Source organism: Periplaneta americana, chromosome 14 (assembly GCF_040183065.1).
Source record: "Periplaneta americana isolate PAMFEO1 chromosome 14, P.americana_PAMFEO1_priV1, whole genome shotgun sequence".
NCBI lineage: Eukaryota > Metazoa > Arthropoda > Insecta > Blattodea > Blattidae > Periplaneta > Periplaneta americana.
Window position 1 is genome coordinate 106549720 of NC_091130.1, and position 24685 is coordinate 106574404.

Below are 24685 nucleotides of genomic sequence, written 5' to 3' on the forward strand. Positions count from 1 at the left end.
ACCAATATGTGTAGAGAAAATATCAAAGTGAATAAAAAAGAGAAATAATAGCCTTGATGGGAGATTTCTGACCAAAATTCAACAAAAATACTCCAAAAATGACTGGAAAGAACAAAAATGCTATCAAGAGGAACAAATGCAACAAATTGCTGTAACATATATGATTTAAAACAGTCCATTTATATAAAACTTCTGGTTATGCCTCTGGCTTACCAGAAAAAGATGTAATTTCATCAAAATCCTAGCCCTAGTTATAAATGATACAGTTAAAATTCTAAATTCTTTCTCTGAAATATCGCATTCTTTTAATGCATGGTGTGGAGAGCATATTCTTCCTATGCAAACTTGTGCTTTGTGATTATACTGAAGCATCTGTTTACCTTCATGTAATGTTCAAAATTAGCAATTGCCATTAAATTTTTGGTTTTTGGTTAACAATACTTATTTGATATTCAAAGTCTACTTCAGCTACAAAATTCCTAATTTTTTTCCTGCTTTTGAAACTAGCTTGGTTAATCAGATTGAGTTTCGGACTTTGTAACAATTGTTTCTGTTGCATTTTCTACTACTATGACATCTGGAACATTGTAGATAACATTTGGATTTTGCAGTTTAGGAATACTTTGTAAGTGTTGGCTGTACTTTACATCAATTTCTTACTAACATGTTTTGATGTCCTTTCTTCAGAAGCAAATTAATTAGGCCTACTAAATATAAAAAAGTCAAGTAAATTTGTAAACATACCTGATTACGAAATATATAGCCTACACATATATATTAAATACACAAAAACAATGTAAATAATATGTCATTAGTTTACGGTTACATAATATTAGAATATTCAGAATTCGTTATTAACAATTAGGTTAGGTATAGCTAAAAAAAAAAAATGAGGCATAAGAACTACTTACAAATGAGCACATTAGCAAATATGTATAGTTAAATGAAAACCAGAACATGTATTATTTTGTAATGGAATATGTTGGATATTAAATAAAAGGCACACACACCACAGAAATTACAAGACATGCAGAAAGAAGCAATTATCAATTTCAAGCACTATTCGATCATACAGAAAGTTAGAAACCTAATAATGAAGTCTGAAAAACAAGGGACAGTCCATCTCAGCTGAATGAAGACTCACGGAGGGATATATGGAAATGAACTGATGGACAAATAAGCAACTCTAGACCCGAAAGGAGAAATAGTGCACAAATCAAAGAAGTCAAAACAGACAATAGTCAACAAAGAAAGAGAAAAAAGTGCCATGAAATGGCAACAGCAGTGGGAAAATTATTGTACAAAAGGAGCAGTCAGTCAATCATACTTTCAAACTATGAAAGGGCAGCTATAAGTCAAGCTACCAATTACTCTGGAGTTAACTGCAATGATAACATGCCATGATCTCACATAGGCTTGTCTACCTTCAAAGATTCAAGATAATCAATACCTAAGTGTCCTTGTGGAGCAAAAGAGCAAACCACACAGTACACAATATATGAATGCAGCAAACTAAAACAGCAAAAATAAACTAAAGACTGTTTTACTTCAAACTGATGGCTCATGGTCCTCTAGTGAAACAGAAATACGGAAAATGGTTCTCACAGTTTGTCGCAAATATAGACTTTGATACATTGTAAAAAAAATGAAATACGTAAACAACATATCTATTATATTATGAACAATTACACAAACAGAACAGAGTACTTTGTAAATATTGTTAACACGATATAAGCAAAATAACAAAATAATATCAGAGTTAGGATATAAATGTCATGAAGATAAATTTTTTTTTAGTTGGTTATTTAACGACGCTGTATCAACTACTAGGTTATTTAGCGTCGATGAGATTGGTGATAGCGAGATGATATTTGGCGAGATGAGGCCGAGGATTCGCCATAGATTACCTTGCATTCACATTACGGTTAGGGAAAACCTCGGAAAAAACCCAACTAGGTAATCAGCCCAAGCGGGGATCGAACCCGCGCCCGAATGCAACTTCAGACCGGCAGGCAAGCGCCTTAACCGACTGAGCCACGCCGGTGGCTCGTCATGAAGATAAAATTAGTTTAGAGGAATAGATGAAAACATAATTTTAGTTTCTTTGTAAAAGATAATTTGTCAAAGATATGTAAGTAAGAACACTCTAAACAGGCATTAATAGCACGTAGTATTGCTTTGCAATGGAGAATCTGTTTTAGAGTGACCCCGTAGTGCGTGTTACTTGTGTCTGTGAGCAGGATGTCTACTGAAGGACGCATGACGTAATATATATCCTGTGCACACTTATTCATTCCAATGTTGTTGGACTAAGAAAATGGTCTTTACTCATAATTTCTCATCCTATAGTCTATTAATGAACCATTCTCAGATTGAAACTTCTTATTTGCCTTTTTCAAACAATAGATTTTCATTCAATCCCTTTCTCTTTTACGATGTTCATGAGCTTTTTCAGCTATTTTGGCATTTTTTTATTTCTAATTTATTTCATCCTTTCTCTGTACCCTCTCACTTTTCCTTGTATTAATTTCTGTACTTTTTTTTTGTTTTGCTCATTTCATTATTTATATTTCAGTCTGTTCTACTTCTCCAATATTGTAAATAAAATAACATGTAAAACAACTTAGTAATCCTAAGGTAATTACTTTTTGAAGCTAGCAAAAAGTAAACAAAGCACTTGATTATATGGTATCAATTTTCACTAAACTTGAGCGTAAGTTATTAATTATATTTATTATTATTATTATTATTATTATTATTATTATTATTATTATTATTATTTCATATTTGTACATTTTTTTATAAGGCTCACACATTGCATATTGGATCTTTGAATGTAATTCACGTAAAAAGACACAGATTTGCAATTTGCGTAAGTCTTGTGAATTATAACAGTTTTCAACAGTGAGGTCACTGCTCTTTCCGTAGATATGTATGGAGAAAATGTTTATTCAGGTAGATTTGATGAGCATATTGTAACATGATGTCTTACATTATCTGACCATGCCTATGTATCTAAACATAAAGTTGTAAAATTTATGGACCTACCTCTCTACAGAGAGTACGAAACATAACCAATTACCAACTTTCAATCATACTATATGTATAACCAAGAAGCAGTGCTAGAACCTAATCAAACTTTGTTGCATTGGAATCGAATCTTACCAACTGACAAGACAGTATATCACAACAAAACCGTCCACATTAAAATGACTAGATTAAAGACTGTAGCAGATTTAAAGTAGTCAGTATTAATATACAGTTACAGAAATTAAGAACAAGTGGCTATTGCAACTGGTGAAAACAGTGCAATAATCGTATCAGTAAAAAAGTAATCCCTTGTGCCCTTACTGAGCACCTGCAAGAAAATGGACGTCTCCCAGAATGACTTTTTGTTGCAAAAATTTAAAGAACTACAATTCTGCTATAATGAAATCTCCATTCATATTTTCGTTAGGAAACCTGAAGAAAAGAAAACAATGGCTATGGGAAAATGATTGATGTGCAGGTCTATGTAAAATTAATACCAATCACAATTTTGCCTATGGGTATTTACTAAAATGTTATGTTTTATTTAACGACGCTCGCAACTGCTAAGGTTATATCAGCGTCACCGGTGTGCCAGAATTTTGTCCCGCAGGAGTTCTTTTACATGCCAGTAAATCTGACATGAGCCTGTCGCAATTAAACACACTTAAACGTCATCGACCTGGCATGGGATCGAACCCGCAACCTCAGGCATGGAAGGCCAGCGCTATACCAACTGCGCCAACCAGGCCGACGGTATTTACTGAATCAAAGAAACATACACAAATGTTATTTTCACTGTCAAGTCCAAAGTCATTAATCTTCTTTTGTTTAATGGCACCTTTACTTTTCAAATGAAACAAACTTCCAATATTGATTACGTTCTCGTCAATTTTTTTGGTGATGTCATAAGCGTACATAAAAGTTCTTACGGACTCAAACACATGCAAGTGTTGTAGTCATTCTTCTAAAGTGTGAACTTGTTTCAAAGGAAACGTCATATAGAACAAAAGACAATGATGGTGCTAACAACAAAGTGACACTGTAGAGGATTGAACACGTGTGATGGACTGCATACTCAACTAGGGCAACTAGAGGAAATGGCATAGCGAAAGGATTTATACTAACATGCACATTAAGTCTTCCCAAATGGATATATTTAATAACATTGTAGCCATTACTTGCGAATATGTTATGCAATATTTATAATTTTATATATTAAATCAGAATTAAATATTCCTACTTTCATGAAAACATTAAAATTATTCAACCACCTCCACAACCCTTCCAGAAGGTAATGTGTGACTAACTAGTCAGAATACAATCTGAAATTTACTACACTACAAAAATATCAACCACTGTTACTATTCCAATGCGTATGTAATGTTCTTTCTCACAATCAATCAATCAATCAATCTGGAATTAACATTATTTGAAATTTAAAATTATGATCAGAATATGTAGAAAAAAATAAATCGAGGATATGATGTTCTTTCTTACAATCAATCAATCAAATCTGGAATTAACATTATTTGAAATTAAAAATTCTGATCAGAATATGTAGAAAAGCAATAAATCGAGGAACAATTTATGTTGGTTTTATTTCCACGGTTTAAATAGGATTTGTTCAATTGATGTGGACTTCATTTCCACTATTTAAATATAGGATTTGTGGATCCAGGACAACTGAGATTTCATTGTATTGTTCTCGCCAAGCTTAGATGACTTACACACACCACTCTGCTGACTCGTGCCTTCCCCAAAACATAATAAATCATATGGTGCATACCTGTTAGTTATGCAGCGTTATCACATTATGACTCTGAATTAGCCCAGCCACTGTGCTGAGGCAAGTACGATGTTTTTTTTAACAGAGAAGTTAGTAGTTATCTTTTGCGGCAACATAAGCTGACCTCTCTACTCAGGCTGAGGCTGTCTATGTTTGGCAATGCTGTTATAAAGCAATTCAGTTATCGGATGCAGCCAAATGCATAACATAAACATCGAGAGCATGTTGATGCGACTCCTTTGACTTTTTTCCTCTGAGCTGGAGTCATCTAAGTTTGGCGAGTACAATTTATGACAATGCAATTTTCTAGCAGGTGAATGACATGAACTTCTCAGATTTAACATATCCAGTGGAAATTTAAGTGAAATTCCTGTTTAAAATTATTGATGGCGAAGATGATAGAGAAATTGTAACATATGTGAAACATCATAGCAAAGGTCATATCACCAATTATTGATTTAACTAAGAATATATTATGTTTGCTACAAAATAATCCGAAATATGTTCCTGGAAAACACATCATATAATTGCGAAAGAAAACTGCAAATGGATGAATCAAAAACTATATGTCAAAAATATTACGAGGAAAGTATTCTCTAGGTCAGAGAAATAATACTTCTCTCGATGTGGATGAAATAAAATAATGATCATGGCAGTTTAAAGACAACCAGAGAAAAATGAAAGCGAAGTTCTGCTGCAATTGAAGAGAAAATATACATTACTATTACTACTACTACTAATCTAACATTAACTCTAAAGGTCAAATGAAAAAAAAAATCCAATTTAAGGTAATACCTGTTGTTAGGACCACCTCCTCCACCCCCTCTCCCGCCACTAGATGGTGTTGCTGATACTCCGTTGTCAATCTTGCTGATGCCTCTTGGCTGATCTGTGGAGTTTGTTGTACTAGTCTTTCTTCCAGCTAAGGCAGCACGAGACCTTGTTGACACTGTATTGCTCTCAGATGGTGTAGAATTCAATTTGTGTGAACGTACTGCAAATTTTCCACCACGACCTGATTGTGCTGGTGCAGCAATATCAAAATTAGAATTATTATTGTGAATCGTAGTACTGCGTCCCCGTCCCCTCACTCTTCCTCTTGTTCTGGTTGCTGTGTTGAAGTGGTTGCTGTTCCCAGACTTATCTCTGCTTACTGGTGGACTTTTGGATCTGTCCAATGTGTTCCAGTTAATAGACTCTGTTGAAACAGAGTCCTTATAGATTTTCTGATTTGTGTGCAGATCTGATATTGAAGGATTTTCTTCAAAAATTTCCTTAGTTGTGTCAGCGGATCGACTGTCTTTCCGGCTACGTTTTCTACTAGGTGTCCGATGGTCGGAGGGATTTTCACGTTTCCTCGACCCACTCAGTTTTGTTTTGTATCTGTAGCAAAAATTACAGGGAAAGACGTAAGACAAAGAGCTAGTATTCAGAAATGCTTAAGATAAAACAAGTAACATAAAATTTACAACACTAAATTAATTATATGAACTATGCACATATCACATATTGTGAAAATATCATTGTAGAAACAGTATTGTGCTAGAATTGACACTGTAGACACTGAAGGTATGTGAACACAGCAATTACTAGATATGCAAGTAATAGTGCCAGAAAGAATGAAAAATTAGAATATTAAAGGCAGATGAATCTCCTACATCTCTACTGAGACAGATCCCTCATGAAATGAGCTCCCTGGCAGACAAAGCAGGAAACAAAAGAGAAAAAGTGGGATATGTTGGTTCTCAAAGGTCAGATCATTTTATGAAACTACAAGGAGACCATTATAACTGTTATTTATTCATTTTTCCCCCGATATGTTAAATAAAGAAACAAGAGTCTATCTGAGTTTCAAAAACATGCACACATTGTTGTTAGACAATTGGTTGGTTTCTTCTTTCCACACATGATTAACAAAGACTTTCCTGAACTGCTCTTATCCAGTATCAAGAATTCGAGAATTGTGTTTTTAGGATGAAGACATTCAGAAGATGGAATTCATTAACTCCACTGACAGAATGGTATACATAATGACAAGCAGTCGAATTCTGAAGTTGACTAGGAACAGTTAGGTAACTTTGTTTAGATTTTTCTCATTTATGGCCATTGATACGGAAAGTGAGATAAGAAACCAATCTTTGCAAAATCTTTCTTTACTTTCCTATCAGAAGTAATTCTAAGATTTTATCACATTTAAAAACTATAAACCTCAGCTCAATGTATATACGGGCCAGTTCAAAAGGGAAATAACTCAAAATTTAAAGTTTTGTTAAACCTGCATTTTAAAGCTTCATGTTGCTGTGAAAAATCCAAGAATCACTGAAATTACTCCAAATTCAGTTAGTGATGTTTTATATACACCATAAGTTTAAAATTAGAAATTGTTAATTGAATTTTTCACAACATGGAGCTTTATAATCCAGTTTTCTCAAAACTTTAAATTTTGAGTTGTTTCCCTTTTGAACTGGCCTGTCGATGTATAAGTGAATATGAAGTGTGAAATTACTGAAAACTGAAGTATGAAAAAAGAGAACACCTGTAATATTTTTATCTATAATAAATTCCACAAAGATGTGTATATTAAGAATGGAAAAGCAGTACAATAACCTTTCAGCCTATGATGTGCCTGATTATTGGTTCTTATTAGAAGTAATCTTATGTAACCAAAACACGGTATTCAATTCTGACATAGGTGTTGTGACTAACGAATGTGATTAAAATAATGTGCACTTTGAATTAACATTATTAGAATGTATCATAAGATCATATAATATGCTAAAAATTACTTTTCTAAATGACAGAAAATGAATGAAGACATAAAACACAACAAAAATACGTAAGACCCATTTAAATCTCATGAAGAAATGTAAAATAACCTCTGTCGTTAGCACCTAGTATTGAGGGATTCACTTTTTTATGTTTTCTTCTTTACTTTTCAAACTATTTTCATTTCTTGATTTGATACTTATTACGTCTTTCCTGGGGATACATTTTGCGATAAATGCAACCCTTTTATCATGAGCGTCAAGCCCCAATATTCTGAAAAAGTATTTTTGCCAATATTTTTCAGAGCCATACTGCATTGTTTAAGTGGTTTCATTTTTCTAGCATGTACTCCCTTTCCACTAACATTGACGTTTTACTGCCCAGTATTTGAAAGAAATGTTCATTCTATGCTCACTGTTGTTGCCCAAGGACATTGTGAAGAACTGCTTTAGCATTGCCAATGTTCGTAGAAGAAAGCCCAACTTCATCTTTCGAAAGAGATGAGTCCACTACAGTTTGGAGAACAGTTTTCAAGATGTGCTCTTGTTGCAGATCTAAACCATTATGGAAGACTTTAATAATAGCCTTTTTTTTTTTTTTGTCTTATATATTAATTCCTCCAGACTACTTTCACTTTCTGATCCTGGGTTATATGTTTTGTTTTGATCGTCATTATTGTAATCCATAAGATCTGACAGTAAAGATCTTGGATTGTTTTGCGATTTTTATCACGTGTTTTTCTCCAATAATATATTACCTAGCAATTTTTCATAGTTCGACTGGCAGTGACAATACTCAATTATCATTACAGCATTCATCTATAACAAATTTAAATTTCGTAGGAATTCAGTGCATTCAATATCCTTCAGGTATGTATTATCAGTGTTTTTTTTCTGTCAGAACAAGCTATTCCAGCACCTTTTTCTTGTATTTTACATTATAGAACCGAAAAATATGTTAATAATTATGTTTTTTTCTTGAACTCCACTTTAAGTCTTGAAATTCTTAAAGCTGGACGAAAAGAAGGTTAAAAATGACAAAATTCCTGTGCACTGAAAAATAATCATTTCTCTGTCTGCTATAATGAATTCCATACAGAATTCCACTACCTTTTTCTCCAGAAGAAAAGCACTGTGTATTATGATGATGATTATTATTATTATTATTATTATTATTATTATTATTATTATTATTGCAGGAAAAGCTATTCCAGCACCTTTTTCTTGTATTTTACATTATAGAACCGAAAAATATGTTAATAATTATGTTTTTTTCTTGAACTCCACTTTAAGTCTTGAAATTCTTAAAGCTGGACGAAAAGAAGGTTAAAAATGACAAAATTCCTGTGCACTGAAAAATAATCATTTCTCTGTCTGCTATAATGAATTCCATACAGAATTCCACTACCTTTTTCTCCAGAAGAAAAGCACTGTGTATTATGATGATGATGATGATGATTATTATTATTATTATTATTATTATTATTATTATTATTGCAGGAAGTGAAAAACGAAGAAAATTTTATTGTAAAAGACAAAAATAACACATACAGAACCGGTTATATGTAGTAAATAAATATCAATCATTAAAATCACGATTTTAATTTGATTCTAATCTATAGAGAGCCATTACATATACATAGTGTTCTGTCCAAGGACAAATCTTTCATTGCAAACCGAGCATTCTCCAATCTTTCCTATTTTCTGCCTTCTTCTTAGTCTCTGCATATGATCCATATTGCTTATTGTTGTCTATCATCTGATATCTTCCTATGCCCCAAACTCTTCTCCCGTTCACCTTTCCTTCCAATGGATCTTTCAGTAGGCAATTTCTTCTCAGCCAGCGATCCAACCAATTTCTTTTCCTCTTGCTGATCAGTTTCAGCATCATTCATTCTTAACCACTCGCAGCTTCATTTCTATCATTATGCCTATTTTATATTAAAAATATAAATACCTACAGAAAATACTCGATTAAAAACATTTGTCTAACTTTGTCAATGTACAGCAAACTTGGTTTTGTACTAGAAGAACCAATTTCTTTCTACGAGAAAACATCTTACAACACTTTCAATAAGTCGTTAATGCTATTATTTCTTATTCTATAATGTAACAACAGTGAAAATATAAATCTTACAAGCTTCCTCATCAATACTGTTTCAGTACCTGCTACTACATAGTACAGGGGCATAAAAATCTTAAGTGGTCAACATAACATTTCTCCAGTACAGCATATAGTGATAATACTAAAGATATTATGTTGACATAAACCGTTAATACCGACAGAATATTAGAAAATGAGACTTAAAGCAAAATGAACATTTTACTTTACTATGACTTGTATCCCATTCAGATGTAAGTCCGTAATACCAAATGAAAACTGAAGTTTTTCTTTTTAATAGCGCATCAGAAACTAAACATTGTAAAAAGAAAGCACTACTGACCACGCATTGAAAAATGATAAACATTAAATAAATAAAAATTTTACTTTATAAGCTAATCTTTAGACCTCCTGTGACTTACAGTAGAGACTACAAGGCAACTTTTGTACACTCTTACGTTTTGAATTTCGGAATTTTTTTTTTTCAATATGCCCTAATGTCCATATGCCTCTAAGTTCGGCAAAAAAAAAAAAAGATACACACAATTCTATTAACTAATACAGCATTTAGCATCACTAAACTTAACTGACAAGAATGGCAAAGACATATGCATCTTCAGGATACATTGTTTCAGAACTGACTGAACTTCTCCAGATGAATCTCTCATTACATTTGCCCCACCATAAGTTTACGATAGTAATTTATCTTTCTGTTCATTAATACCAGACTTTAAAGATCTTTTAAAAGATAAGCAACTAATGTTTCAGCATCATGCTTTTGAGATGCAATATAAAAACATCTCTGTTGGTTTTCTATTCATAATTTACCTAGAAAGGACTCGTTAACATCATTGGTTTCATCAGCAATGATGGATAGAAAATCTGCTTCATGAATTTTTTTTTTACCATCCTCTTCTGACACTCCTCAAACATAGTTCAGAGAATTTCGTTTTGTACCGTTTTCGAAATCCTCTTGAAACCAGTGGCATTTTGTAGATAGATGGTATAATTCCTAGCCTTTAAGACACCAGGATTAGTTGATAATTCAGTTTCGTCATGACCTCTTCACACCAAAATTAATGTTCCATGGAATGTTATACACTTTATAATGATATTTACGATCTACCTATTTCTTTCAACCTTTTCATTATGCATATACACTGATTTTCTATATTCACTATCTGCCTTGTAATGTTCAGTTTCTTAAATAACAACAAGCATTTTTAATGTTTATGCTTTTTGATCTGTCATATGATTTACAGTATATCAGATTTACAGTATAGTATATCACAATTTTATTATTGTTTTGATCTACATAACCTTCCTGCAAAACAAATATGAAAAATAGTACACTGAATGTTATTTGTCACAGCCAGAAACCCAATTAAATTCATCATAAATCGAAGTATTCAACTTAGATGTACTGCCAGTTCTTACTTTTTATACTGCAGTTTGCTTTATATTTAGAGCTGGAGTGGGCCATCTTATATTTTAATTTCTAATTTCTCTTTCACCAAATGCAAAGTGAAGAGTTTTAATAGCACATTGAACATTGAATTCAATATAATATAATAAAGGTGGGTGGTTGTGCAAACCTGCAACTGGGCCAAAAACCACCAATGCATTAGGAGTACATGAAGTGCATGAGGTATGTCTGTCCTATTTCTCAAATAAACCTGGAACTAGCAGAAACCTACCTCAAATTTAAATAAATTCCATTTTCCAAGATTCCATTACATATATATTTTTCTTTATTTAATTTAACTTACTCGAAAAAACCATTCTTAGTGAAATACAAACTATTTGTCAACATCTATCACGTCACTGTTGTTTAGCCAACTGTACGAAGACAGGGTTGAACCTCATAAATGACACCAATAAGGAATCACTCGTGAGGCAATTAAGCCAGGAAATAATTGGGGTAAAGTGATCAGTTCTTTTTCCCCTTCCATTGCATACATAGGTATGATGATTAGTAATATATTACATTAATCAGACTTCACATGCATACAAACAATTATCACGTCATTGCACGTAAATAATATATTCTAGAAGGAAATATGTGAACTAATTTTGAATAAATCACTATTTTTTTATTTGAAATAAAACCTGTTAATTTTTATTAAAAATTATTCAATTTCATATCCAAAATCCTTAAATAAATTGAGTCTTTCCCATCGATTAAAAATTAAAATGTCATGAGATGCAAACACAATATCAGTCAGAAATATGCAATTTTATAGTTTTTTCTCAAAACTGAATTTTTCAAAAATCTTTAAATATTTCTTATCTTAAACAATTTTTTAGGTAATTGCATTAAATTTTGCATGGCCCTTTTTCTCAATAACATCATCAAACTGTAGCTCAATCTAACATCTCTGCAACAGAAAAAAAAAATTCAACGAAAAATTCCTTAGAAATTTAAATATATGAAGAGAAAATGTTTTCTTCCTCTGTAGTGCACAGATATTCTAACCACTGAGTCAGGGCTTGTTAACATGTTATCTTTCAGGCAAGAAAATACATACTGAAAAATATTTAAAATCTTAGGAGTTATTTCTTAAATATCAGTTTCATACAAATCGCAAAATGAGAAGTTCCAAAAACTTTTTTGTGGGAAAATATTTTTTTTCCTTTAGATACAAGAGCAATTTTTAAACATTAATAGATAAAATTTCATCAAAATAAGGCTAAAGGATATCTAGGAAAAAAATTTATAAAACGTATAAATTTTTAAAGGTGGAACGTGTATGTAATCCCTTAAATGTTGAATATAATTTCTCTGAATTAAATTGAAGTGGAAAAGTGTTTGACGATAATTGAATCTACTTGTTTTGAAAGGGCATCAGTCACTAATTTTCCCATTTTTACTTTTTTCTTATGTTGGTATCTTCAGACATACTCATTCATTTGTGTTGAAAGGGCATCACATAGTCGGTTTTAAAGGTAAAAAACATGCCACAAAGACTGAGATTGGTTTTGAAAAGGCATCAGTCACTGACTCATGCCGTTTCAACACAGAAGATGTCACCATATGGCAGCTGAGTAGGATTTTATTTTTTCTGAGAGTTCCTTTTTAAAATTTAAGATGGTATTAGTTGCTCACAAAGGATCAACAAGATTTAAATCTTCAGGGGCTTATTGATGTGCAAGAAGTGAAACAGAGGTGCCCAAGATCGGAGTCAAGTAGGTTAAATTCAGCCTCTTTCAAGTGTCATTTACAAATTGGAACTCATCGGAACGAGGTGTGTTTTGATGCAATGTTATCGGTTTTTTGCCATTATTGTAAAATTAGTACAAACGGTTCGTGATTTGAAAATAGTAGGAAAAACACCGCAAGACCGAAGAGGTAGAGGTGTTTCCAATTCCACACCACATGATATTGAAATGATGATTCGAGAACATATTGAATCATTTCAAGTTAAAGAGTCTCATCATTCGGGGAAAAAATCTACTACTTAAATGCTGATCTCAATATTACTCTGATGTGGAAGTGGTTTGTACAAAAACATCCTGATGTTAAATGTTCTTACTGGAAATACTGGGACTATTTCAGAAAACACTTCAACTACAGATTTGGGAGGCCACAAGTGTGGATACATGCTGTACGCATGAGAAGCTAAACTTAAAAATAAAAAATCTCCTCATCTCAACGAAGCAGCAAAACGTACAGCAGTAGCCGAGTTGATGGTTCATAGGAGAAAGAGCAAGAAATTTTACAATGCTCTACAATTTTAAAGTTCAAAAGAAGGTCAAAATGAAACATGTTTTATCATTAGCATTTGACTTTATGCATAATATTTCTTTTCCAAAAGTACCGGTACAAGCTGTTTTATCGCAGACAATTGACGGTTAATATTTTTTGCATAACCAACATAAAGAAAAAGACAAGCACTCTTTGTGTGTATCATGAGGACAATGGACGTAAAACCCTGACCAAGTTAGTAGTTTTTCGAGTGACTACCTAAAGGAGAATAGACATTACTGAACTCAGGCTCTTTGCAGACAATTGCCCAGCTCAAAACAAAAACCAGACTCTCTGTAGATACCTTTTATCTCTCACAGATTCGGGACAATTCATCAAAATAGGGGAGTTTTTTCCGTCAGGGGGCACAGTTTTCTGTCCTGTGAAGAGATTTTGGGGTCATAAAATGTAGACTACAGAGACATGATAGGATATACACCATTCACGATGTAGTTGAACACATCATTCTTAGTGCTAAACCAGGAAAATTTACTGTTAATGAAGTAGAAGCATCAGAGATCTGTGATTACAAGCAGTGGTGGAAGGATTATTACAAGAAGATACCAGTTTCGATTGAAAGCGAGCATAAGTCAAGGAAAGAATGGGTGTTCTTTTGCATCTCTGCACAGCTTCACTTTATTTTTGAGAATGATAAAAAGGGTTATGTCACAGGTTACACCACTATCAATGGCCTCTACATTCATACTTTTCAAATGACACTCCAGGGGTATCAAGTGATCCAACCCGCACAAAGAAAAGCATATCCAGCAGGGAAAGTCCCTATTAAATCAAGTAAAATGAGTGATATTTTAAGATTGAAAGACTTTGTACCAGAGGAAAAGACTGAACTTTATGATGATATTTTGACCTGGCCAGTGACAACAGCAGTTCTTGGACAAGATGACGACTAGCCTGATATAGTGTGTTCATTTTCACAAGAAAATCAATTTGTATATATTATTTTTCACAAGTGACTGGTTTAGCTTTATTGCAATAAATAATTTCACTGTTCATTCAATAAAAATAATATTTAATTTACGTGAAGATTAGATTTTTTTTGTCCTACAGAATACGTCTGTTATGGTAACAATTAATATTAGAGGAGAAAAATTCGCTCCGCCGCCGGGAATCGAACCTGGGTCGAACTTTGGCGTAGCTCAATGGTTACAGTGCTTGGTACATAGAACCAAGGACCCGGGTTCGATTTCCGGCGCCAGAGCGAATTTTTATCCTCTAATATTAAAATTGTAATTGTTTCATGCATTAAATCTTCAATTTGTGTCGAAAAATTTGTGTCAAAAATTTTAAAATCAATAAAAAAATAAATGATTGATGCAACAATACAAATTATTCCCAAAATGTAAGGTACATGATGATGAAACGGAAAAATAATAAAACACATATTTTATAAACAACTGTTTCAATTAATACAGTTTTTTGCTGTTTTATTAATATTTATGTTAGGTGACTGATGCCCTTTCAAAAAAAAAAAAAAAAAAAAAAAAAAGAAAAAAGAAAAAAAAAGAAAAAGAGATTCAATTAATCAAAATAGTGAAAATGATCTAAAATACTGCAGACTTTCCTTTAAAGTAGTGTTTTTCAAAGTATGTTCCATGAAACTCCAATGTTATGCATGCATATCATACAGGTTCCACTAAGTCATAAATAGTTTTTTAAGTTTTATTTTATAGTTAGAGAATACTCTAAAATGTATGCAAAAATCACGAATATAGCCTATAAATCAATAACAACGTGAAAAGCAGCAGCAGCAGTAATAATGATGATGATGATAATGATAATGATGATGATGATGATAATAATAATAATAATAATAATAATAATAATAATAATAATAATAACAACACAACAAATACCAAAACAGATTAAATTCAGAAACAGAAATCAGGCTACAACTTTCCACCATAAAATCGAATATAAAAACAATCTGCAAACCTAGAAAACAAACACATTCATCCCAATGAACAGAATTGTGGAGATACTAACTTTTACATGTTTCATATTATTAATGCTAGTAATTATTATTAAATACTAATTTTCTTTTACTAGTTTATTTTACGATACTTTATCAACTGTTACGGTTTTCTATAGCATCTGAGTGAGATGAAGGAGATAATGCCAGCAAGATAAGTCCAGAGTCCAATGCCGAAAGTTATTTAGAATTTTCTCTTAATGGGTCGAGAGAAAACCTTGGAAAGAAAAACCTAAACCAGATAAATTGTCCCAAACACGATTTGAACCTGGACCCATTCATTTCACGGTCAGACATGTTAACTATTACTCTATAGCAATGGATTTTAAATACTAATAACATTCAGAGTGGGCTAAGCATAGCTTCTTTGTATGGTTTGAAGTGCTCCTGTACAATTAGTGTGTTTTGTGGATTTTGTTTAATTTAATTGTTATTTTAAAGTCGTGTTTCTGAATTAAGTGTTTTATTAACTTCAGTACAATAAGTGACTATATTTAAGTGTTTTTGTGGCATTAAATCCACTACTTCTATCTGTTATGGATACGGGAGAAGAAGCAGCCATTGCTAATGCCAAGAAGCAAAAGCTGGAACATAGTTCTCCATTTATTTCACAGAACAAATTTGCACCCTTAAATAATATAAGTGAAGACGTCACTGATGTAAGTACTGAAAGTCAAAATAATACTAAAAAGTCAGACAAAACTCCACCTATTTATATTTGCAATCTTAAAAATATGAATAGTCTGCAGCCTTCATAAAATTAGATATTGGCCAGTATAAACATATGACTATCAATGATAACAAAGTCAAATCTTTTCTGAATGAACTGGCCCTCCTCATAGTTAGAGAGTCAGTCAAACTTTTACGGAACCACCTATATAGACTCTAACTCAGTGTATGGACAAAATTGACGCACCATTATCATTTTTCTTTTTCCTTCTTAGCTTTCATTGATTCTTTACTTGAAATTTTTTTTTTCTTCTGTAAACTGCCATTGTTTGTTTGTGTATTTGTTTGACTTTTTTATTACTCTTTTAGCTCTCATCTTCTATTTGTTCTTGTATTTTTTGTATGCTTTGTCTAATGGCAGCCTCTACTTTGAGGAAGCTTTGATAAATAAAAATAAACTGTGAAACAACTGAAGGCTATATAAAAACAATAGAATATCTCAAGACCAACAATGTTGAGTTCTATACATACCAAATTAACACGTTGACTGCCACGTCCCTTGACTGCCACGTCCCTATACGTGCTGTGAGACGTATATACGCTTCAAGCAGCAGTCAACGTGTTAAAGCAGAAAAACATTTCAGAGTTGTGATTAGGGGACTACATCCCTCTTGTGATACTGATTTGATGATGCAAGAAATTTCTGACCTAGGTTTTCAACCTGTCCGAATGTTACCAGTTCATCATCCCGTATCTAAAGTTCCTCTACTTTTATTTTTCTTGGATCTGAAACCCAATGCCATGAATGAAAATATTTATGAAATGAAGAGGCTTTATGGATCTTGTCATTAAAGTCGAACCTCCTAAGCCTAAACATTCTGTAATGCAATGTATGAGATGTCAGGACTACGGACACAGTACGAATTACTGTCATCGTTCTCCACACTGTATCAAATGTGATGGGCCGCATCCAACTTCTCAATGCACTAAAAATCCACATTCTCCTCCCATTTGCGTGAATTGCAAGGGTCAACATACTGCTAATTATAGAGGATGTCCTGTTCATAAAGAACTTCAGAAGTCTACTCTAGCAGGAAATAGAAACACAAACATAAGTTCTGTTGCATCTAGAACTTTTAAACAGCCTGAACCAAAAACTTACTCTCAATATACACCAGATCGTTCATATGCTGAAACTGTAAAAAAGAATACTGGTTCCCCAGCTATTAGTCATAGCAAAGAATTAATAAATAAGCTGATGGATAAGATTGATACTCTTATGTCTATATTGTTGCCTCTTGTAAGTACATTGCAACAAGTTCTTCCTGCTCTTATTAACAAAAAATGAATTCTGACAACAATTTATTAATTTGCACATGGAATTGCAGAAGTGTCAATAACAAGTATTTTGAACTGGTTGTTTTTAGAATCATATAATATCGATATCTTATTAATAACTGAGACAAAACTCACACCGCACTTTTATGTACCTGGTTTTATAACTTATCGAGCTGATCATCCTAGTAATACCAGGAAAGGGGGATCTGCTATTCTTGTCAAAAATCACATAGCTCATGACGAATTACTACCAGTTATTGAAGACGAATTTCAAATTTCACGTATATCAATTAACTTAAATGGAATGAAGTACCAGATCGGTTCTTTCTATTCTGCACCTGCTAATAAAATAATTCTTTGCAACTTTTGGGACATCGTTAATGTTATGGGTAATCAATTTCTACTAGATGGAGATTTCAATTGTAAACATCCCAGATGGGGATCAAATTTAGCCAATCCAAGAGGGCTAATATTTCTAGATGCGGCAACAGAACTCTCCTTAGAATTCATACATCCAATTGAACCCACACACTACCCAGATGGAGGACAGATGCCTGATGTACTGGATTTTTTCATTGGTAAAAATATATGTCACTTATGCACGGTGCCATCAGTTCATACTTATGAACTTAGTTCAGACCATTGCCCAGTAGTGGTTACTGTTCATTCAAATAAATTAGTATGAATGAACACTATGCATTAATAAACTATCCTTTTGATTGGAACTACTATTCAGCCCTTCTCAATGAAATTACAGATTTAAGACTTCCTTTAAAAACTGCTCAAGATATAGATGTGGCTGTTAGCAAACTAACCAGATACGTTCACCATGCAGCAAATCTGGCCAGTAGTAAAAAATCCTATAAGAAATGTAAAAGAATGAGACCTACAGGGAAAATTGCACAACTGCTACGAGAAAAGAGATACTGTCGTAAATTATGGGAACAGACTAGATATCCTCCCCATAAAACTAATTATAATAGAGCTATCAGGAAACTAAAAGATGCATTAAGAGAAGAAAGAAGTGATGCTGTAAAAAATCAGCTGTTATCTCTCAATACTGCTGATGGTTCATTGTGGAAAAAAACTAAAGCTATAAGAAAAAGTATTGAGCGAATACCACCGCTAAACTTTGGAGACTCTTGGAAGTGTATGGCTGAGGAGAAAGTAACAGTTTTCTCTGATGTATTAATAAAACAGTTTCAATGTAATGCTACTGTTAATCCCGAATTTGAACAAAAAATTCTGGATGAAGTGAAGACTCCATTGCAACTGTCACCCTTTACTACATTCTTCACCCCCGCTCAAGTTTTAAATACAATAAGACGTACCCCAACAAAAAAGGCTCCTGGTCAAGATTTAACCATTCAACCATTGCTTATGTCATTTCCGAAAAAGACCATTGTATTTTTAACTCAAATATACAATGCCATTCTGCGTTTGACCTACTTTCCAAAGAACTGGAAACATGCTATCATTGTGATGATTCCAGAACCTGAGAAACCTAAAAATAATCCCAGTAGTTATCGCCCTATTAGTCTTCTTCCCATTTTTTCCAAGATTTTTGAACGCCTTCTGCTTCCTCGACTTCTAGATTCAATAAACTCCACTATTCCCAATACTCAATTTGGATTTAGATCTTCACATTCTTGCCCGCAACAGCTACATCGAGTAGTGGACACTATCTTGGACACTTTTGAAGAAAAATCTGTTTGTCTTGGTCTGTTTTTAGATACCGAAAAAGCCTTCGATAAAGTGTGGCATGAGGGACTCTTGTTTAAATTAAAACCAATAGTTTCAGACACATTATTTAGAATACTACAGTCCTATCTCTGCAACAAAACTTTTTCAGTGAAGTATGAAAATGTAGTATCCCAGGTCAGAAGTACTCAAGCATGTGCACCTCAGGGTAGTGTACTTGGACCTTACCTTTATCTGATTTATGTGTCTGATTTCCCCAGAGACGCCAATTTAACAACAGCTCAGTTTGCAGATGATGTTGCTGTTCTGTGCAAAGATTCATGTGAAATGGCAGCTAATAAATTGCAACAGTTTTTACATTTAGTGGATATATGGTGTAACAAATGGAAAGTTAAAATGAACCCTAGAAAATCCAATGTTATTCAGTTCACCTATAAAAGAAAAACTAAAAATCAATCCATCACTCTACAAGGAGAAGAAGTATCACATGCTGAGTCAGTGTGGTACCTAGGTCTGTACTTGGACAGAAAATTGACTTGGAATACACATATAAGAAACCTAGTGAAAAGACTCCGACATAAATTATATCAAGTTAAACATCTGATGAGTTCATCACCACTGCCGCTACACTTGAAAAGACATATATTTCTCATTGATCAGACCTATATGGATGTATGGCTGTGGCATATGGGGATCTGCATCCAATTCCCAAATCAGACGAATTCAGACAATACAGAACCGGGTCCTTCGTTTAATCGTGGATGCACCCTGGTACATCAGCAATGACAACCTACACACAGACTTGAACGTGCCCACAGTTGAATCCACCCTGCGCAGCTCCTACATACGACTTCATCACTCAATGGTTGACCATCAAAATGAACTCCTTAATACCATCCCAGAACAACTTCCACCGCCTCGCCAAATAAGAAGATTAAAAAGAAAAAGACACTCAGATCTGTTGTTTGAAGACTAACATTTTTGTTTTGTTTCACATTTTGCCAGAGGACAGTCATAGGACTGCAACCTCCATACATGTTTCTTGTGTGCTTTTATAGTACAGTATTTATCATTTTTAAGCACAATTGTATTGTACATAATTGTATAATAAAGTTTTTCTTATGATTTGGAAAAAAAAAAAAATACTAATAAAAGTAACAAGATATACTATGGACTTCAAACCGATTGGGAAATGTGATATTGGATGACCAAAATGAAGATTAACTGACCAATCATCTCGCATCAGAATATGAGATTGGAGTCTATAAAGTATGTAAATCTACAACATATTTCCACAAACAGCCATTACAAGGAGTTTCCTTGGCCCTTAAAAACCCGTTGTTGACAACCAGACTTAAATTAGTCAATTCTGATCCACTACCCAGGGTGTTAAATACAAGACTATGGAGGAAATTACGGAAGTGTAAATATTATTCACTAAATTTACGAAAATCTTTCATGGTACGGATTATCCGATTTTTTTTATTAATCGTTCAGCCTGCCCCCTTCATTACCACGGATAATAGAGGTTCTACTGTACTCTTAATGTTCATGGCAAAAGTATCTCCTTATTCACCAATTATCTTCCTTCTTTAGATCAGTGTGGTCCCTTGAGCAGCAAAAGGTGTAAAGTAATTAAGATACAAGGCAACTTAGCACCTGTAAGAGCTCTTCATTGTAGGAACCAAGAACCAGACATTTAACTGGTACCAGTAGTAAGCCAGAAGTCCTTCTCCATGTTCTTGGTCCTGTATTCTTGAAGATCTATTACGTAATGCACGAGCAAATAAGAATTACAATAATTGCTGTCATCTTTAAAGATCTCAAAATACGATGTTTGTGAAGTAGTTGCTTACTTAGCCACGGATGGAGGCAGCAGAAAGATTGACAACATAGCAATAGATTGCTAAAAAGGCCATCTTTGACCTTACTATTAGATTCGAGACTGTTCATAACCAACATGAGGAGGTTGATAAAATGAAGAGACTAATCTACGAATCAACAGTAGAAAAATATAAAATTTAAAAAATCCAAGTAACTGGCTCATGATTGGTATGAAGGATACTATTCCAAAATGTTCTTGTTAATTTTTTAAAACGATTCCAAAACTTAGTTGATTACAGAGATAGGAATCTTGGCATTTAAACATTCTCTTAACATCTTACGAAATCACATATTCGATAATCAATGTAAACTGGTACTGCATCATTGTTAATCTGTTCCTTAATTATTTACATATATTTATCCATGTCAATTGTTATTGTTAATCTGCTATTTTTCATTTGTAACCTGTATGTATAGATACAGAATTAAAATTTGGAGCGAGACTTGATGGGAGTCCACCTGTATGTAGGCAACAATTTCACATGACTGTCCACAAGTAAAATATATATACAGGGGCTCTTGTTTACTGTACACACACAATGTGTTGTAAGCGAAACTTATATAATAAGGGAACTTCAAATTTTATTTCCGTATTTGTGCAGTATATTGTTTACGTGTTAGTCCACGTCATAAACGCAGATAGGGATGATCCTTTGAGAATTAAAATAAACTGCTGGTGTGTAAAATTTGTATTCAGAAGTATGTGACATGCAATAGAAAGAACTGATTTTTCCTACTTACAATATGTGACAAATGAAATGGTATAGCCTGTATGTCCCTCCAAAAATAGGCTAATTGTTTCAGAGAAATTACATAATTACTTAGGTAACAGAGCTCGCATTGGCAAAGTACAAGTTTAAAACATTGCAGTACAGTCTATCTGCTTTTCGATAGGTTTTGAGAGATGTTTTTGGGTATGCAATAAACAAAGGAACTTGAACGTTTTCACAACTGACTATATCTGAATTAATATTTGTACCACAAACATGGAAATTACATTCCTTTTGTTTTATTGTCGAAATATTAACCTTGAACAAATCATCAGCCAATATATTATAATACTCTTTCGACAATTACTTTTCCTACAAGATGGTGTGTTAATTCATCACTGCCCATCACAATTAGCATTAACAAATTCACTAATATAATTATCAGCGTTTAATTTATTTTGGTAATTAGGTCAGCAGATCGTCTTCTGTAACTTAGTGCCTATTAATTTATTTGCTCTGAAATCGATTTCTGACATGGAAAACATAAGTTACTTCCAAAATGCTTTACTTCCTAACAAGAAGTCAAAGTTTTTCACACAATTCATCTCAATACTAATCATTTAATACTACAAAAGTAAACTATATCATGAAAAAAAATATGTCATTACATTTAACTTTCTCATTAAAATTGCTTATCTCTAAAACTAGTCCCTCCTCCCCCAAAAGACATTCCTACATATTCCTTGATTTCAGAAATACTAAATCATCCATTATAACTGCCTTTATGGAAGTTTTCGGCCTGAATTACTCATTTTAAGTTAACAGCAACCTCCTCGCTACACTTTTACAAGTAGAATTTAATACACTCAATAAAGTGACTCTTCTCTTAACACAGCATGTTACTACTAGATGTTAACTAAAAAAGACATAAAATAAACTGAAAGGAAAAAACAACAGTTTGAATTTGAACAGTTCAATGGACTACAAGCATTAGACAACTATAAGAAAGCAAACGGATTTTAATTATTGACCCAATGGTATGTCATTGTTAACATATAGGATGTATCTGTAAATTATTACTTCAGAAATTAATAATAAACATAATTATAAAAAATAATCCACTGATTTTTATTATAAAAAATAATTTAATTTAAATCAATGATTTAAGTAATAAAAATCGAGTGATTCAAACCATGATTTAAATCATTCCACTCTGATGGCAGGCGGTTTAAACATGGAAGAAGAGAGGACAAAATGATAAATGAAGTGACCATTTTGTGTATGGAAAATATACCAAGGCCATTAAAACGACCTTTGGGTGTGGATCCCCTAGCAAGAGTACGCAAACTTATTCCCACTAGTGCTTAGAAAAGTGACAAAGTTTCTTGCAGTTCTATTCCCACAAACGCACATCTAAATTTTCGCGACAAAGACCTTGTTATCTTGAACCTCCTCCACAGAGGTCAGCACAAATTATCAACCAAATTAGTGCAAACACCACCATACATGGTGAAATCGGCAAAATTTAATTAGTTATTCAGTATCAGATGGTTGAAAATTAGATTATGAATAGATGAAATCCCTCCAGCAGTTCATGATTATAGTGGTTTGCAGCACCACATGCTTTGTAAGGAAGGTCTCTGACATCCTGTATCATGCTTATTGTTCAAACAAATCTCCAGATGTTATTTTCTTGCTCTTTCAGTCTCACATACTAAGGATCCATTGCCCCTCAACAAGTCTACTTCCTTGAAATTTTCTCCAACCTTCACAATGCTTCATCTTCCAACCTCTTGTTGGCCTACATACAATTCGAAGCTCAAAGAACCAATCTAAGTTGATACAGTTGAGGATAGGCTTATTCTAAATGGAAAATTCATTGCTGTTTGTGTATTTTTTATTTTGTTTGTTATTTAACGACACTGTATCAACTACTAGATTATTTAGCATCGATTAGATTGGTGATAGCGAGATATCTGGCAATATGAGGCCGAGGATTCGCCATAGATTACCTTGCATTCACATTAAGGTTGGGGAAAACCTCGGAAACAGCCCAAGCGGGGATCGAGCCCGCACCTGAATGCAACTTCAGATCGGTAGGTAAGTGCCTTAACCGAATGAGCCATGCCGGTGGCTTGTTTGTGTATGTTCTACGCATAAAAAAATTGTAGGCCTAAATGACAGTATCAGCTTCATTGGCAGTTTAGTATAAAATTATGGCAGGGATGACAAAGACAGTGAAAATGATGCCTGAATAAATTTGATGATGTGTTGAACAGCTATTTGTCACTTTTCAGGATTTCTTTTTAACCAGTATTTGTTAACTGTAACTGGTACTGGTATAAAAATGTACACAAAGTTAATGGTTTGTTTCATAGTTACGTTTCCGAGAATATGAACAGTAAAATGTCAGGTCTACATCATCAATCTCTTGTGTGTTCTAGTTCAGTACTTCTTAAAATATAAACACATGACATTATTTTTACTTACATTCCTTAAGGAGTATTCCATTAATGTTAATGTTCTTAAATAAAACAAAAAGAACCTACCTATTTTCTAATTTTTTCCAACCTATTTAAGTACCTAAACATTATGTAGGATCTAAAGATCCGATGTCTGCTCATGACAGTCATAATGGATATTATATTTTCGTTGACACAAGACTCACATCACATATCCATTGGCAACATTTGTACACTTCACAGGTAATCTCAATCGAGTCACTAAAATGTCAAATTACAATCAATGTACTTAAAAAATCTGTTCTGCAAAACAAGAATGTTCGAAGTGAAAGGGTTTAACAAAGAGAGGGATAGTTAGAAAAGATACATACTAGGGTACAGAAGTGACTAAGTCACGAAGTTTTAACATACTTTCCCAGGATACATTTTAAACATTTCTCATTTCCTTTGTCAAACTGATCCTAGCTCACCCTCACATTGCCTCCACAACCACACACAAACTGA

At 33.3% G+C, this 24685-nt stretch overlaps 1 protein-coding gene across 3 annotated transcripts in view; it reads right to left on the reverse strand.

The window, feature by feature from the left end:
- The window catches only part of ctrip (E3 ubiquitin-protein ligase ctrip), a 146537-nt gene that overhangs the window by 107301 nt on the left and 14551 nt on the right, over positions 1-24685 (reverse strand). For 2 of the 3 annotated variants that reach the window (XM_069845838.1, XM_069845841.1), the window contains exon 3: positions 5612-6199. The exons of the other annotated variant lie outside the window; for it this stretch is intronic. In XM_069845838.1, the coding sequence (XP_069701939.1) occupies positions 5612-6199 (588 nt within the window). The remainder of the gene's footprint in view (positions 1-5611; positions 6200-24685) is intronic. 3 annotated transcript variants of the gene reach the window in all.